This window comes from Lagopus muta, chromosome 18 (assembly GCF_023343835.1).
Source record: "Lagopus muta isolate bLagMut1 chromosome 18, bLagMut1 primary, whole genome shotgun sequence".
NCBI lineage: Eukaryota > Metazoa > Chordata > Aves > Galliformes > Phasianidae > Lagopus > Lagopus muta.
Window position 1 is genome coordinate 4,457,181 of NC_064450.1, and position 14,229 is coordinate 4,471,409.

The window sequence follows — 14,229 nt, forward strand, 5'->3', positions numbered from 1 at the left end:
CGCGTCGCGTAGCAACGGGGAACGCTCCGGTCCCGTCTCCAGTAAACACCGACACGTGGGCGGCTGCCGCGGCCAATGAGCTGCCGGGCGCGGGGGACGGCGGCCAATGAGAAAGGGGAAGGGGCGGGCTCAGTGCGGGGGGCGGGGCTAATGCCGGAGCGTGCGGGGCCGGAGGTGCCGGGCGTGGGGAGGGGGCGGGCTGGGGGGGAACGGGGAATGAGGGTGGGAGTAGCAGTGGGGGGGGACAGAACCGAGCTGGGGGTGCTGGGGAGATGGAGAAGAGGCTGAGCCGTCGGGGGGAGCGGTAAAGAGGGCTCCCCTACAACCGGAGCCCTGCCCCGGGGGGCGCTGCGCTGCCCACCTTCTGCTACGGGTGAGATTCAGTCGCTGGGCGCTCTGCCCGCTCGCCCTGACGCCCCTCGACCCCCGCAGGCCGCTCTCCGTTCCTCACGGCGATGGCCTCGCTCAGTCTATCCGAGTTGCTGGACGCGGCCATCGGGACGCCCGAAATCGGGGCCGTCAACTTCACGGCGCTGTACAGCCTGCTGCGCGCCATGCTGCAGCACCTGGGAATGCAGCACCTCCCGGCCGCGGGGCGGGCAGCGGCACCCGGGGAGCGTCCCGAGCAGCGGGGCGTTGCGAGCAGCTCCACAGCCCCTGATGCGCTGAAGGAGGAGAGCGAAGGAAAGGATAGCGATGACTTCAGGGGCTCCAAGGTAAAGGTTTTGCAGGGTGCCGTTCTGTAGATTGGATTTTGCTGGTCTCAAAGCACGGTTTGATGCAGCCGGGCACAAAGAGGCCCCCAGCACGGCTGTGGGGTTCCCCACCTCCTCTCCCTTCCACGCTGTGCCCCTCTCCCAGGACCTCCTCGAGGAACTCGGTGGGATGAAAGCAGCGCAATCCCAAATGGGAGAGGAGCTAAGGATGATTAAGGGGATGCTGGGCCTGGTGAGTCACCCCCATCCCCTCCATCCAGCCCTGCCCCACTCCACATCGCCCCACTGCTGCACCCCTGCTCACTCCCCACCCGGTTGGGCTGTGGGTGAGGACACCCAGCCTGAATCCCTTTGGGGTGGTCCCGTTAAATCCCTGCTCTGTGCTGCCTTCTCAGGAGGACGGCCAGGACTCCACGGCACAGCAGTGGGGCCGCCGTGATGGGGTGAGGTCAGACAGTGATGTGGGACAGCCACAAAAGCACCTTGAGCCCGTGCTGGTAGGATTGGATGTACCAGGGCACACGGCACAGTGCTCCCCACGTCCCCAGTCACAGTGGCTCCTCGTGTCCCCACCCCAGCCTGCCCACAGGCTCTCTTCCCATGGTTTCTTCTTTCCAGGGAGCTGACAGGGACCGACTTTCATCCTCTGAATCCTCCGAGTCTGATGATGACACCCAACATGAGGATGGCCTGAGGAGACCTGCAGGGGGACGGGGGACACAGTCTGTGCCCACAGCTGGCAGAGAGACTGCAGGAACACAGCCTGATTCCCTGGGGGCACAACCAAAGATGAGGAGGGCATCACAGACCCCTGAGAAGTGGGCAGGCACTGCCTCAGATCAAGCAGGGACATCTGGTGCCACTGCCACCACCCCAGGGACACAGCCAGGGTCCCCTGGCACCCAGGTCACCACTCCAGGGATGCAGCCGGGGTCCCCTGGTGCACAGACCATGACCCCGGGGACACAGCCAGGGTCCCCTGGCACCCTGGGGGCACAGCCAGCACCCCTGTGGTCCCAAGGAGGAGCAGTGGGGGCTCAGCCATCCCCCCCCAGCACAGCACCTCACACTCAGACCATCCCCTCCAAAGCCACCCCTGGTGCCATGGGGGCAGGGGTGGATGATGTACGCTCCAAGGGCAGAGATGAAGCTTTGCAGCTCTTATCACCCACTGCTCTGGGAGCTGAGACGTCCCCTGGCATCGACACTGGTTCCACATCCCTTGCACAAGGGCTGGCAATGCCTGAGGTCTCTGGCCAGGACGTGGGCACAGCGGAGGCTCTCAAGCAGCTCAGCCACCTCTGCAGTGCCCTGGAGGAGCGGGTGGCCCAGCTGGAGGCCACAAAGTCAGACCGCACCGAGCTGGAGGAGCTGCGTCTGCCTTTCCTGGAGGAAGGTGGGAACACACTGGGCCCTACGGGTGGTGGTGATGAGGGTCTGGGGGCTCAGCCCAGTGGGTTGCATTCTCTCCATTGAATTGGAGGGGGTTTCTCAATGGGAACACCTGGAGGTGAGGTTTGGTCGCAGCTGGAGCCAGACCCTGATGGCATCACATCCCTCCAGGCCAGGAGAGCATCGCCAGCGTGCTGACCGACCTCCAGCACCGCGTGTCTGCGCTGCAGGGCATGGCCAGCGACCTGCATGGAGAGAAGGAGAAGGTGAGCGGGCAGCAGCGCTGGGATGGGCAGGGAGAGGTCACCAAAGGAGCCACAAAACATGGACCACGTGCTATTGCTGTTCCCAGATCAAGCAGCTGCAGGACGCCTTCGGGAAGCTGGGGGTGATGGGGGCCGATGGGAAAGTGGACGGCAGCCTGCAGCTGGGGTAAGAAAATGGGAGAGGGTCTGCTGCTCCCGAGAGCATGACAGTTTGGGGGTGAGGGCCAGGAGGGGGTTTCATCCATGCGCCCATCCTGCTGGCTAGGTCTGTGCTGCAGGAAATGAGGAGGGAGCTGAAGGAGCTGAGGGAGAAGCAGGATGCAGCCAAAGCCATGCTGGAGCAGCTGGTGGCCGACACTGCCAACGGCCTGCAGGAGCAGGTGGGGATGCGAGGAGGGGACACAGAGCCACCCTTGTAGGGACGACCCTCAGGGCCACCACAGCACCCCTCTCCCTTACAGCTGGACGAGCTGCGCTCCGTGCTGGGCAGCACCACGCAGCCCCCCAGCAGCGCAGAGCAGGATGAGGCCCCGTGCCCGGTGTGCAGCACAGATGTGGGGGCACAGCTGGGGCGGCTGCTGCAGCGCTACGAGCAGCTCCAGGAGTTGGTGGAGTCGGTGTCAGCACGGCAGGCGGCGGGCAAGGCGGGCAGGCAGCGGGCGGGCAGGGAGCAGGTAGGGAAGTGCTGCACCCCACCTCGGTTTGCTTTGGGGCAAGTTTGGGTTTGATGTCGCAGCCTCCGGCCCGATAACCTGTGTCTGCTCTGCACGGCTCCCATCGTGCGTCCTTCACACGGCGCTGGGCTGCTGTCTTCCTCCCCAAAGCAGGACGAGGAGCTGCTGAAGCACATCCAGGCTGCCATCACTCGGGTGCAAGGGGACTGTGAGAAGCTCAGCTCTGTCACTGGGAACCTCATGGATGACCGCCACCAGAGGCAGAGGGACATTGAGGTGGGGCTTGAAGCATCCTGAGGGCAGCCCCACTGCTTATAGCCCTACAGAAATCACAGAGGTGTAGGGGAGCAGGGGAGGTGGCTGTGAGCAGGGCCGTGCTGTGTTTGCAGGCTCTGTTCCAGTCCCTGGAAAGGCTGGAGAAGGAGAAGGTGGACAAAGAAGAGCTTGTGCTGGAGATCGACGTGGTAAGATGTCAGAGCATCCCTGTGCTTTGCAATGTGGGAAGGGAGAGTGGCAGGGCCAGGACCTCATGGTGCTCTGCTATCTCCCCATCCCAGAAGGCCGACAGAGCCGCCCTGGCCGGCAAAGTCAGCTGTGCCCAGTTTGATGCAGCCATGGAACAGCTGAACGGAATGATTGGGGAGATGCTGAGCAAGGTGACGGGGCAGGAGCAGGACTGGCACCAGGTCCAGCAGAAGCTCATTGAGGAGCTGGACTCCAAGGTACAGGGAGGGTCGTCCCCCCCGCAGGAGGAGTGGGCACAGCTGGGCTTTGAGCAACCCACTGAGCACGGTCACCCCTCCTGCCTTTCCCCGTCCCTCCTGCCTCCTTCTGGTGGCGCTGATGGGGACGCGAAGGCTCTGTGCCCACCCGCAGTTGGATCGCCTGGAGTTGGCCCCGCTGCGGCAGCAGCTGGAGGAGCGCTGGAGGAGCATCCTGAAGCAGCTCAAGGAGAAAACACCGCGGGTGGAGGCTGATGATGCTGCAGGGATTCGGAAGTGGGTGCACCGGGGACAGCGGAGGGGAAGGCTCTGTCCATGTGGAGATGGAATTTGTGCCTTTTTCTGCCTGTTCTTTTTTTCCTGCCTCCTTGCTGCATCGAGGAGCTTGGGGCAGGGATTTAACACAGGATCTTAAATTTGCCCTTAAATTTGCCATGCTCGCTGTCAGACAGACCTCACAGCACAGCCAGGGTTTCCATTACCCCTTTGCTGGTTTCCTTGGGATTCAGGTGGCAGAACTTGTCCCAGGCTCCTAGAGACAGGAGAGATGCATGGAATACATGGACCCATGGGACTCGTGGCACCCCGATTGCCCCCTTTTGCAGCCACATTCCCAGGCAGGACCCCAAGAGTCCATCCCTCCTGCAGCACCCAGTGCTGCCACCGACCCCTGATTTCCCTGCAGGCAGCTGCTGGCCCATTTCCACTGCGTGTCCTGCGACCGTCCCCTGCACATGCTGGTGCCTGGACCGTGAGTTCTGGGGCGTCCCTGGGTTTGGGTGGGTGCTGGAGGTGGGACCCTGCCCTGTGCCGTCCTACCTGGCTCTGAGCTGGCAGCAGGGCATGCAGTCACGGGGGGTGCCCCGGGGGGGGCACACACCTGCAGGACACCCCGGGGGATGGCCGCAGGGCAGCGTGGCTCATTGCCCCCCATCATCTTCTCTCTGTCCTCCAGGCACATTGTGACCATTCCACCGCTGCCACCGCTGCCTTCCCGCGTGGCCGTGCGTCCCCGTGCCACCTTCCAGCCGGAGCAAGGCCACAGGTGGGGGATGTAGAGACAAGGGGATCATTTGTGGCACAGAGGTGGTCCCAGCCCTGAGCATCCATCCCTGCCCCGCAGGGAGCAGGGGCCCCTGTCTGGGTTCCTGCAGGTGCCGCGGCGCTGCGGGGGGCAGCACACCGTCACCCACCCACTGCAGCGCTGCCCATGGCCCCCACACCTCCCAGCCTACGGCCCCACGCCGCCTCAACCCCATGGCGGCATCACCAAGGAGGTAGGAAATGGGATGTCCGTGGAGGTGGAGGTTTAGGGCCTCATGGAGGGAGGGATCTGGGACCACTAAGGAAGGAGGGATGTGGGATCAACCGAGGGGGCAGGGATCTGAGGCTGAGCAACTCTGGGAGGGGACGCTGAGCATCAGTGTGCCTCAGTTTCCCCAGGGAGAGCTGCACATGGGCAGATGGAGGGGGAAGTTGCATCCATATGGGCATTTCACACAGCTCGCTCTACCATTGTGCTCCATGAACACCTCTTGAATCCTCACGGACAGCTGCAGGCTGCCTGGGGAGATGTCTGAGGGGTGGTGGGGATGCTCTGGGAGCTCTGGGTCAGCTGGGAGCACGGTCCCCACGGTGCTGGGGGGCTCCTGCCTGAGCTGTGCAGCCAGCACTGGCACTGCTCCCTGTTCTCCTTCCCAGCAGGGCGAGATGGAGCTGCTGGGCCAGGATGGGCACATCTACAAGGGCCGGTGGGACGCTCAGCTGCCTGCCCTCGCAGGGAAGGAGGGTACAGCTGGGGTGTGGGGTGATCCTGCTGACCCTAAATCTGCAATGTGGGGACCCCAACTGCTCTCATGTCCCCCCTCCTCTGGTCTCTCCTCCAGGCTCACTGAGGGATAAGCCCAAGCTGTCCCCCAGGCACTGGGGTGCTCAGGACACCAACTTCCTGCCCGTGAGGCCCCAGAGCGCCCTGTCCCCACTCAGCCGGCCAGGTATGGCCTGGGGACATCGGGGTGGGGAGGGCACCGAGGTGTCCTACAGCAGGTTGGGGTGACGGGAGGGTTTGTGTTCACAGCTTGGCAGGGTGGGATGGGGGATTGGGGTGTGGGCAGAATGGGAGCGTGAAGACTTGCATGGAACAGGACGGGTCCTGGACCCAGTGCCCATCCTGACCCCAAAGCCGAGGCCTTCAAGTGGCTGCATTGACACCTGTGCTCCCCCCAGGCACCCCCAGGCTGCTGGAGCAGCGCCCAATGTCATCCCACGGCCGCCTGCCCCACCTGTGGCCACCGCAGGGCAAAGAAAGCCCCACAGCAGAGAGAGGAGGGGGAACCCCATCTGAAACCCACCCATGGGCACCAGGTGGACCCACGGGCTGCAGCCAGTAGCAATAAAGAGCAGTGGATGAGATGCATCTGCATGGTCAGGGTAGAGATGGGGTTGGTTTTGCCTTCAGCATCCCTCTTCTGTTTGTATGGACACTTTGTCCTTCACTACCTCCATCCATCCATCCATCCATCCATCCATCCATCCATCCATCCATCCATCCATCCATCCATCCATCCACCCATCCATCCATCCATCCATCCGTCCATCCATCCATCCATCCATCCATCCATCCATCCATCCATCCATCCATCCATCCACCCACCCATTCCCCATCCCCACTCCTTGCTGCCCATGCAGGTTATGGGGCTGGCCCTCACCCCCCTCCAACTGGCACCTCAGTGCGGATGCAGGGGGACACAGGGCTGGGATTTTCCCATCATGCACTCAGAGCAGCATCATACACACGCAGCATCCTTTATCCTGAGCCCCAAGGGGTGAATGCTCACACAGGGCATCCCCTGCCCCACCTGCTCCCAGTGCAGGAGCTGGGACTCCATGTCCCTGCGACTCCATGTCCCTGCCTCACCACATTGGAACCCAACAGTCCATCTACTTAAATCACATTTCACAAGGCCCTGATTTACTGCTGCAGTGACTGCAGCTGCTCTGCGCTGCTCCCACCTCCCCAGACGTGTTTGTTTGGGGTTTATTTTCCATGGGGGGAGGGCAGTGAGGCTATGAAGGCAGGATGGTGGGGGAGGCACCAACAAACGGGTCTGGGCAGTGCAAAAAGAGGGGAAACAGAGCAACAGGTTAAGGCTCAGCTGGGACACACTGAGCTCAGCCCCCCACCCCATCAGTGCCCACCCACACCGCCGGTCCCATAAGCACCAGCACCCCTTCAACCCCAGTGCTGCTGCGCTCAGAGCAGGTAAGCAGACCTGGATGGGCTTTGCTTTCCCTTTGTAGAGCCTCCCTGTCCCTACCTGTGTGTCCCCAGACCCACTGCACCCCAGGTTCGGGGGGTTTCGCCCCATTTTCTCATTGCATGCTGAGCTGGGGGTCGAGTTGGAAAGGAATGCCAAGGTTGGGGCTGTTATGGAAGGGCGCTGTGCTCCCCCAGCAAAGAGAAGAGGCAGGGACAGCTGCTGTTAAAAAAGTGATTATTATTATTATTTTTTTTTTAATTCTTTTTAAATTAATAAAAAACCTTTGAGCTGTTTGCTGTTGTTTTCTGTCCGTTTTTTTTTTTTTCTCTTTTTTTTTTCCAGTCTTTTTGTCTTTTTTTTTTTTTTCCTTTTCTTTTTTTAAGCAAGATTTGATTTGAAAACTAAAAACAAAAGAAAAACCGAAAAAACAAAGCACCCAAACCCAACCCGACCTCCCTCCCCCTCCCCAATTCACCCCCCAGCCTCCCCCCCCCCCCTTTCTCCCCACTGCCTCCACCAGGAAGGGCCCATGAGCAGCGGTTGTGGGGATGGGGGGAGCATCGCCTCGTTGCATCACAGCCCCTCACCTTCTGAAATCACAGCTCCCCACCCCCCAGCTGGGATGAGGGAATGGGGGAGGGGGGGGCTGTGCAAGAAGCCAGAAGATCCCAAAAGGCAGAGATGCGTTTTGCTCTCAGCACCCCGAGCTGGGGGGGTCACAGGGGGGCTGTCCCAATGGGACCGGGTGCAGGCAGCTGTCTCCATCCCTTTGGATTCATATCTCCCCCCCCTCCCCCCACCCTCCCCATTCCCTTGCTTGCATTGCCGGGGGTTGCACCCTCTGCTCGGTTCTCTCTGGATTTATATACATTAGATATATTTATATATTATAGTTATATATTTAAAATAAAAAATTAGGGGGAGAAAAGACCAGCAAGCAACTTGCATGGGCCTTCCCGGCAGCGTCCCCAACCCCCCCCCCCTCACCCCCCCCACCACCCCCCCTCCCACCACCCCAAAAAATAACCAACAAAGGATAAAACCTAGAAAATGATTCCAGTGCGTTTCTCAGGAAGCCCCCCCTGCTGCAAACGCCCTGGCCCTGTTTCTCCCCCTCCCCCCCCCCCCCCTTATCTTTGGCCATCCATTGTGGCCATGGCTTTCTGTGGGGGGGCGGCTGGGGGGGGCGCGGGGGGCCAGGAGGGCTGCGGGTGGTGCAGGTGGTGATGGAGGCCGTGGGCTGTGGGCGAGGAGGGGGGCAGCCAGGAGGGCTGTTGGCTGGGGGGTGAGGAGGCCCAGAAGGGGCTGAAACTGCCCGGGGGGGAGCAGGCCATGGAGGTGATGGGGCTGTTGCTGCTCTGGAGGTTTTCGGAGGTTCGCAGCTTGGAGAACATGGCGAGAGCATCCGGGAAGTTGGGCGGAGTGGCCGGCGTGTTGCTTGGGGTGCACATCTGTGGGGAGAGGAGACGCTGGGTGTCAGGTTCCCCGTGGGTCGTTTCGGGTCCCTAAGGGTTGTTTGTGGTCCCTGTGGGCAGCTTTGGGTGCCCATGGGTTTTGCAGGGGTCCTACAGCCCCACCAGTGGGTGCCGAAGCAGTAGGGGGGACCCCATCACGTGAGGGATGCTGAGAGCTGAGCTCAGCGCAGTGCTGGGGTCCCCACGCAGTGCTCGTGCTCTGGGTGAGACCCACGGGGCCCAGGGTTTGTGCTGGTCACACTCCTGTGCTGGCTCAGGATCGAGGTTCCTACTCCTAAAGCTGATCCCAAAGCTGGGAATCTGACATGGGGAGGTTCAGCCCCACTGCTCCCGTTCAGTCAGATGCTGACAGGGAGGAGTGGGATGTGTGAGAGCCCAGCACCACCTCCACTGTGCTGGGAGCACCAAGCTTCAGCAGTTTTATTAACTGCACCTTTTAGGGTATTTTCCTCCATATTATGCTGCAAAGCCAGCAATGCCCTGGCTGTAAGTTCCCTCACCAACACACAGCCAGCTTTGCCAACCCAGCAGAGAAGGGACTCGCTGCAGCCCCTGCAAATAACCCTCCCTGTGCTGTGCAACCAGGACTTGGCACGCTTGGCAGCAGCTCACACAACCCAAAATAGCCCAGCGGGTGCTTTCCCCTTTCAGAAGGGGCTGGGAGCATTGGTGGGACAGGGCCACCCCCAGCAACGAGGTGGGGGTTCTCCTCACTGCCACTTCCCAAAGCCATCAGCCTGGGCACAAACCCAAGTGAATGGGGGTCCCTGCAGGACCCAGCTGTTCCTGCTGCAGCTCCTTCCCTGGAGTGCAGAGCAAAACAAAGAAGGGCCCTGAGGTTCTCGGTGCCACCCGGAGCTTCTGTATATCTGGCTAAATTTAGCAGGGGCTGTGCTGAGCCAGGGAGAGGAGGAATACCCACAGGGAGAGTGTGTGAGGCTGCTGAAGTCACACACCCAAAACCAGGGGAAGGAAAGTGCAGAGAAACTTCTCCTTGTCCACCTTGGTTACGGGGGCAGGGTGCCCATCCTGAGGCCCCATCCCCTTTATCTGGGTTGCTCAGCGTTGGGGTTTGATCTGTGGGGTCTCCAGGAGGAACCCTGTTGGGGTTCGGTGCTCTGATGAATGCTGTAAGGTACACAGATGGAGCACCTGCACAGGGTTTTGTCCTGAGGGGTCCGAGTGCCCACATGGAGATGCAGCACTCAGTGCTGGGATGGAGCTGAGCAGAGCCAGCAGAGGGGTCCAGCAGTGCTCCTCCCCACAGCCTGAGGATGCTGCTACCAATGTGGGGTCAGGAAGATCTTCTAGCAGGAAGCACAGCACCATGTGCTTCCAGCAGCACTGCAGTGCTCCCAGACCAGCTGCAGATGCCAGCTGTGCTGTTGCTATAGCAGAGGATGGGGATATGCTTGGGCTGGGCTGCTCCAGAAGTGGGTCCTTGTCCCAGACGCTCCTGTTCAGGCTCTCTTGTGTCCTCAGTACATAAAGGACCTCGTGCCCCACATGGCACCTGGAGTCAGGTGCAAGAGGAGTGGATGCAGCTTAGGCTTTGTGGGGTGTTTGCACAATTAATTAAACAAAAGAAAGAAGGGGGAAAAAAAAAAAGTGGTGTAATGATTTGCCTTCTTCCTCCAGTATTATTATTTCAGGGAGCTGTTGGCTGTTGTGGATCACAGAGTCCCTTGTATCCCACTGCGAGGAGGGCTGCTCAGAGCCAGAAGGGGGGAAAGCAGCAAGAAATGCCAAAAATGCAACACGGCAGGATTCAGTGAGCACTGTTCTCCTTGTTCTGCACTGGTGTCAGCAGCACAGCCCCACGTGAGGACACAGTGGGCTCAGGGGAGCTCTGAATCCCACAAGTGCTGTGTGGGGGGGGAGCAGATCGTGGGTGCTTTCCTGGAGCAATGGATGCAGCATTGCTGCCTGCTTTGCATGGTGCTTCCTGCAGCCTCCCGGGGCTGGTGGGGCAGAATGGCTGCACTGAGCCCTACTTTTTAGGGTGGTTTTTTGTTTGGTGAGTCCTGCAAGGCCTGAAGCAGCTCCGCCTGCCTCCCCTTCCCAGCTCTAAATGGGGTTTTTTAAGGAGGGGGGAAGCTCCGGTGCGGGGTTTGACCTTCCCTCTGCCAGCAGATGGAAACACAAGGATGAGGCACAGCTAGCAGCTGCTGGGGGGCTCTGTGGGACCCCTCATGCTCTGAATATAGGAGAAAATCACACTGGGAGCCACCCCAGCCTGAGCAAAGGCGGGGGGGGGGGGGGGGTGTAAACCCAGAGGTGCAGACCGTGAGGCCCAGACTGCGGCCTGCTGAGCGCCTATGGGCCGGCCTTGACGGACAGAAAAGGGACAAAGCAGCAGAACCCAGCCCCGAAAATAAAAAGGGGAAGAAAACAGACGATCAAACGTGTCCCCATCCTGGTGTGGGGGGAGCGGGGCCGCGGCCTTCCGCGCGGCACAGCCGCTTCCTGGCAGACATCTTAGCTCGTGGTGTTTACATTCGCCGGCTGCGTGCTGCCGGTGGCACAGCAACATGGTGGCGGGGCTGACAGCAGGAGCCGGGATGGGATATGGGGGGGGGTTGTGGGGAACGGTTGGGGGGTGGGAGGGTTGTTATGGGGTGTATGGGGCTGTGGGAGGGGGGGGGCTTACCATCTGGTGGTGGTGGTGGCTGTTGGGAATGTTGGTCTCCTGGAAAAAGGCGCTCAGGGCGGTCTGGGGGGGCACAGGGTGTGCGTCAGGAGAGACAAAAAGCCCCAAAGGTGGAGGAGAGCCCCAAAAGGGGCAAAGGGAGCCCCCCACCCCCTCTCTCACCCCCCTCAATGTTCACAGGACCCCACTCCCTCGCTGACCCCCCCCTGTTGCCAGGCCCACAGTCCCTAAACCCACTCGGATCCAACCCCCCCCCTTCCCCTTCACGGGGTCCCCCCGCCCCTTTTTACACCCCTCCCCTCCCCCCCCCCACTAATGGGTTGTGCCCCCCCCCGCGGCCCGGCCGGCGGATCCGGTTACGGCCCGGGTATAAATAGGGTACAAACAGGGGCAGCCCGAAGCGGGACCTTTCCCCCCCCTCCCCCCCCTCCAAACACCCCTTAGGGGATCACTGGGGGGGCCCGTCCCCCCCTCCCTTTGGCCAAACCCAGCGCCTGTGCGTGGGCCGCGGCCCCGTTCTGCGGCACCGGGGGAGGGAGGAAGGGGGAGGGGGGGGGCGAGAAGGGAGCAGGGAGTATAGGGCCGGCGGAGAGGGGGGGGTTCCGAAGGAGGGGTGCCCGTACCTCGAACTGCCAATGGGCCGCCTGCAGCAGCTGCTTGGCCTGGTCGGCGGCGCAGCCGGCCGCCAGCACGAACTGGTTGATCATCACCTGGTGCCGCAGCTCCTCCATGTTCACCGACATGGCGGGGCCGGCCCAACCCGGGGGGGCGGGGGGGGTGGCAGGGGGGACCCCCGCCGTGGGTGCCCGGAGCGCGCCCCGCGCCGCGCCGACACCGCGCGGGGTGGGGGTGGGGAGCGGCGGCGGCACCGGGACCTGGGTTGGGGGGGGGTGGGCGGGGCGAAAGCGAAGCCACGCCCTCTCCTCCCCGCGCGCCGATTGGTCGCCTCCGCGCCTCCCGCCCCGACGGGCGTTGGGTTCGAATCTTCCAGCTGCTCCGCCGCTACGCCCCGCCCATCCGCTCGTTCATTGGTCGCCGCTTGTGTTTTGGCTGCAGGCGGCGCTGCCGTTGGTCGTCGGTCTACGCGGAGGCGGGGCGATGGGGGAAAAGCGAGGAGCGCTCGCTGATTGGTCGGCTTTCGTTGGGCGTTTGGGACGTCACGTTCATTGAGCACGGTCATTGAGCGGCGCGGCGGGGGGTCCCACGGAGCCCCGGGGCTGCGAACGGCGCCGTGCGGCCGGGGCTTCAAAGCGCGGCCGGGGCCCGCGGCTCTGCCCGCTGCCATCCCCGTCATGGGGTCCCAGACAGCCCCGGATGGTTCAGGGATGGTCGGGTGCGAAGGGCGCCTGCAAGGTTTTGGTTTAAAAAATATATATATATATTGGGGAAAAATAAAAGCTGGAAAGAGGCTTTGGAGATTAGGGGGCGATGGTGGGCAATGAGCAAAGTGAGGAGGGGGTGGGATGAGGACAGGAGTGGGGTATGGACCGGGGTGAGGGTGGGGTGGGATAAGGATGGGGTTGGATGAGATGGGGTGGAGCAGGACGGGATGGGAACCGGTGCAGGTGATGCCTGCAGATCCGTGGAGGCTGCTTTTCCCTCCACAAATACCCGCAGCTCCTTTGAGGGCCGCACGTGAGCAACAGCCCTGGAGCCAGAGTTGAGCCCTAAGAGAGAGCTGTAGTCACACACAGCCCTGGGAGGCAGTTTACTGGTAGTATTTACAGGTGCCTTTTGGGGTTTAACGCTGTTTTCTCTTTGTGCATCGGATTTTGTCCCCTCTTCCCCACGTTGCTGCAGTTTATCGGGGCTGTCTGTGTGCCTGGGGCTGATACGGATGGGGCAGAGCAGAAGGGAAGCGGAGCTCGGCCCCGAGCTGTGCTGTCAGTGCCTGCACTCCTCGCTCCGCTGCGGCGCTGTCCTACAAAATCCTCTGCAGCAGAACGGCGCTGAAAAAAAAGCCACGAGCCGTGCAGCCTGCATGCAGCAGCTCTGCGTGTAATGAGCGCTGCTTTATGGATCTTTATGGGGCTAACTTTGAGTTATTGTCTGCACTAAAGCCCTGCAGTCTGTTGTGTGCTGCTAATGACGTGCCGGCTCCATCTCACTCAGGTTCTCGTTCCTGCAGGGCTGTTGCTTGCTGGAAGAAGGCAGAGGAATGGGTCCAGGGATGGGTTTGACCCCACGGGGCCGCCCAGTGCAGAAATATGGGAGCTTTGAGGTCTGGAGGGGCCTTCTTTGTTCTGCATGACCTGAGCCAGGAGCTGACCTGCTTTCCTAAGCCTTGGGAGACGCACTGAGCCTCAGCTCCTTCTGTGCAACCATCTCCACCGATGGCAGGTGTTGGGTACGGTGGGTGAGATCCAGGGTGGGGGCAGTGAGATGCAGTCAGGCTGCAGGACTCCTCTCCCCCCCCACCCCCCCACAAACACACATACTCTCACACTCTCTCTGTGCTTTGGCTTTTCTCAGCTGTGCTCAGGGCTGTGCTGCCAAGAAGCAGAGCACGGGGGGAGAGAGACATGCATGGCCCTGTGCAGAGGGGCACCAAGTGGGGAGCCCTGGGGAACGGCACTGCTGAGTAGCTGAGGACATTGGGGCAGTTCATCTGCCTCCCCACACATCTCTGCTTTGGTATTTATAGCATTCATGTTATCAACTCGAATCAAAATCATGTGACGCTCCACTAACTTGCGCTGCAGGATTAATTCATCACTGGCGTTTTCAGCCTTCCCCCTCCAAAGGGAAAACCCGAAGGTGCTCAGTGCTCCCATCTGCTCTGTGCTGGGCACCCGAGGTGTGCTGCGGCTCTGGGTGCAAGAAGGGGGCGGGGGGGGGCGACACTCGGCTTTTCCCAGGGGACACCCCAGGATGGTGGAGCAGTCCACGTCGTCCCCATCCCTTCCTTGGGGGTCTCTGGGGAGGGGGTGACTGCTGGGGTGCGGGTGGGAGGAGGGTGACATCAAGGGCAGGAGGTGCTGCCGGTGGGCACTTGGGGGGGGTCCCGGCGGACGAGAGAGGGAGGCGAATGGGTCACACCGGGGATAGCGGTACCGCCGTGCCGTGCCGAGCCG

General features: G+C 61.6%; 2 protein-coding genes across 2 annotated transcripts; one reads left to right on the forward strand and one right to left on the reverse strand.

Moving 5' to 3' along the window:
- The first annotated feature begins 304 nt into the window (after positions 1-304).
- Positions 305-7,362, forward strand: QRICH2 (glutamine rich 2). Its single transcript, XM_048964839.1, has 18 exons — positions 305-716; positions 862-948; positions 1,112-1,213; positions 1,335-2,112; positions 2,280-2,374; positions 2,461-2,540; positions 2,640-2,754; positions 2,836-3,048; positions 3,199-3,324; positions 3,438-3,512; positions 3,606-3,770; positions 3,925-4,046; positions 4,456-4,521; positions 4,726-4,815; positions 4,894-5,047; positions 5,472-5,559; positions 5,657-5,764; positions 5,997-7,362. The coding sequence occupies exons 1-18, from the start codon at positions 456-458 to the stop codon at positions 6,158-6,160; spliced, it is 2,889 nt and encodes a 962-aa protein (XP_048820796.1). The 5' UTR covers positions 305-455; the 3' UTR covers positions 6,161-7,362.
- Positions 7,363-8,047: 685 nt separating this feature from the next.
- UBALD2 (UBA like domain containing 2) lies at positions 8,048-11,946 on the reverse strand. Its single transcript, XM_048964893.1, has 3 exons — positions 11,779-11,946; positions 11,156-11,218; positions 8,048-8,481 (listed from the first exon to the last, which is right to left on the reverse strand). The coding sequence occupies exons 1-3, from the start codon at positions 11,896-11,898 to the stop codon at positions 8,161-8,163; spliced, it is 504 nt and encodes a 167-aa protein (XP_048820850.1). The 5' UTR covers positions 11,899-11,946; the 3' UTR covers positions 8,048-8,160.
- Positions 11,947-14,229: the final 2,283 nt, after the last annotated feature.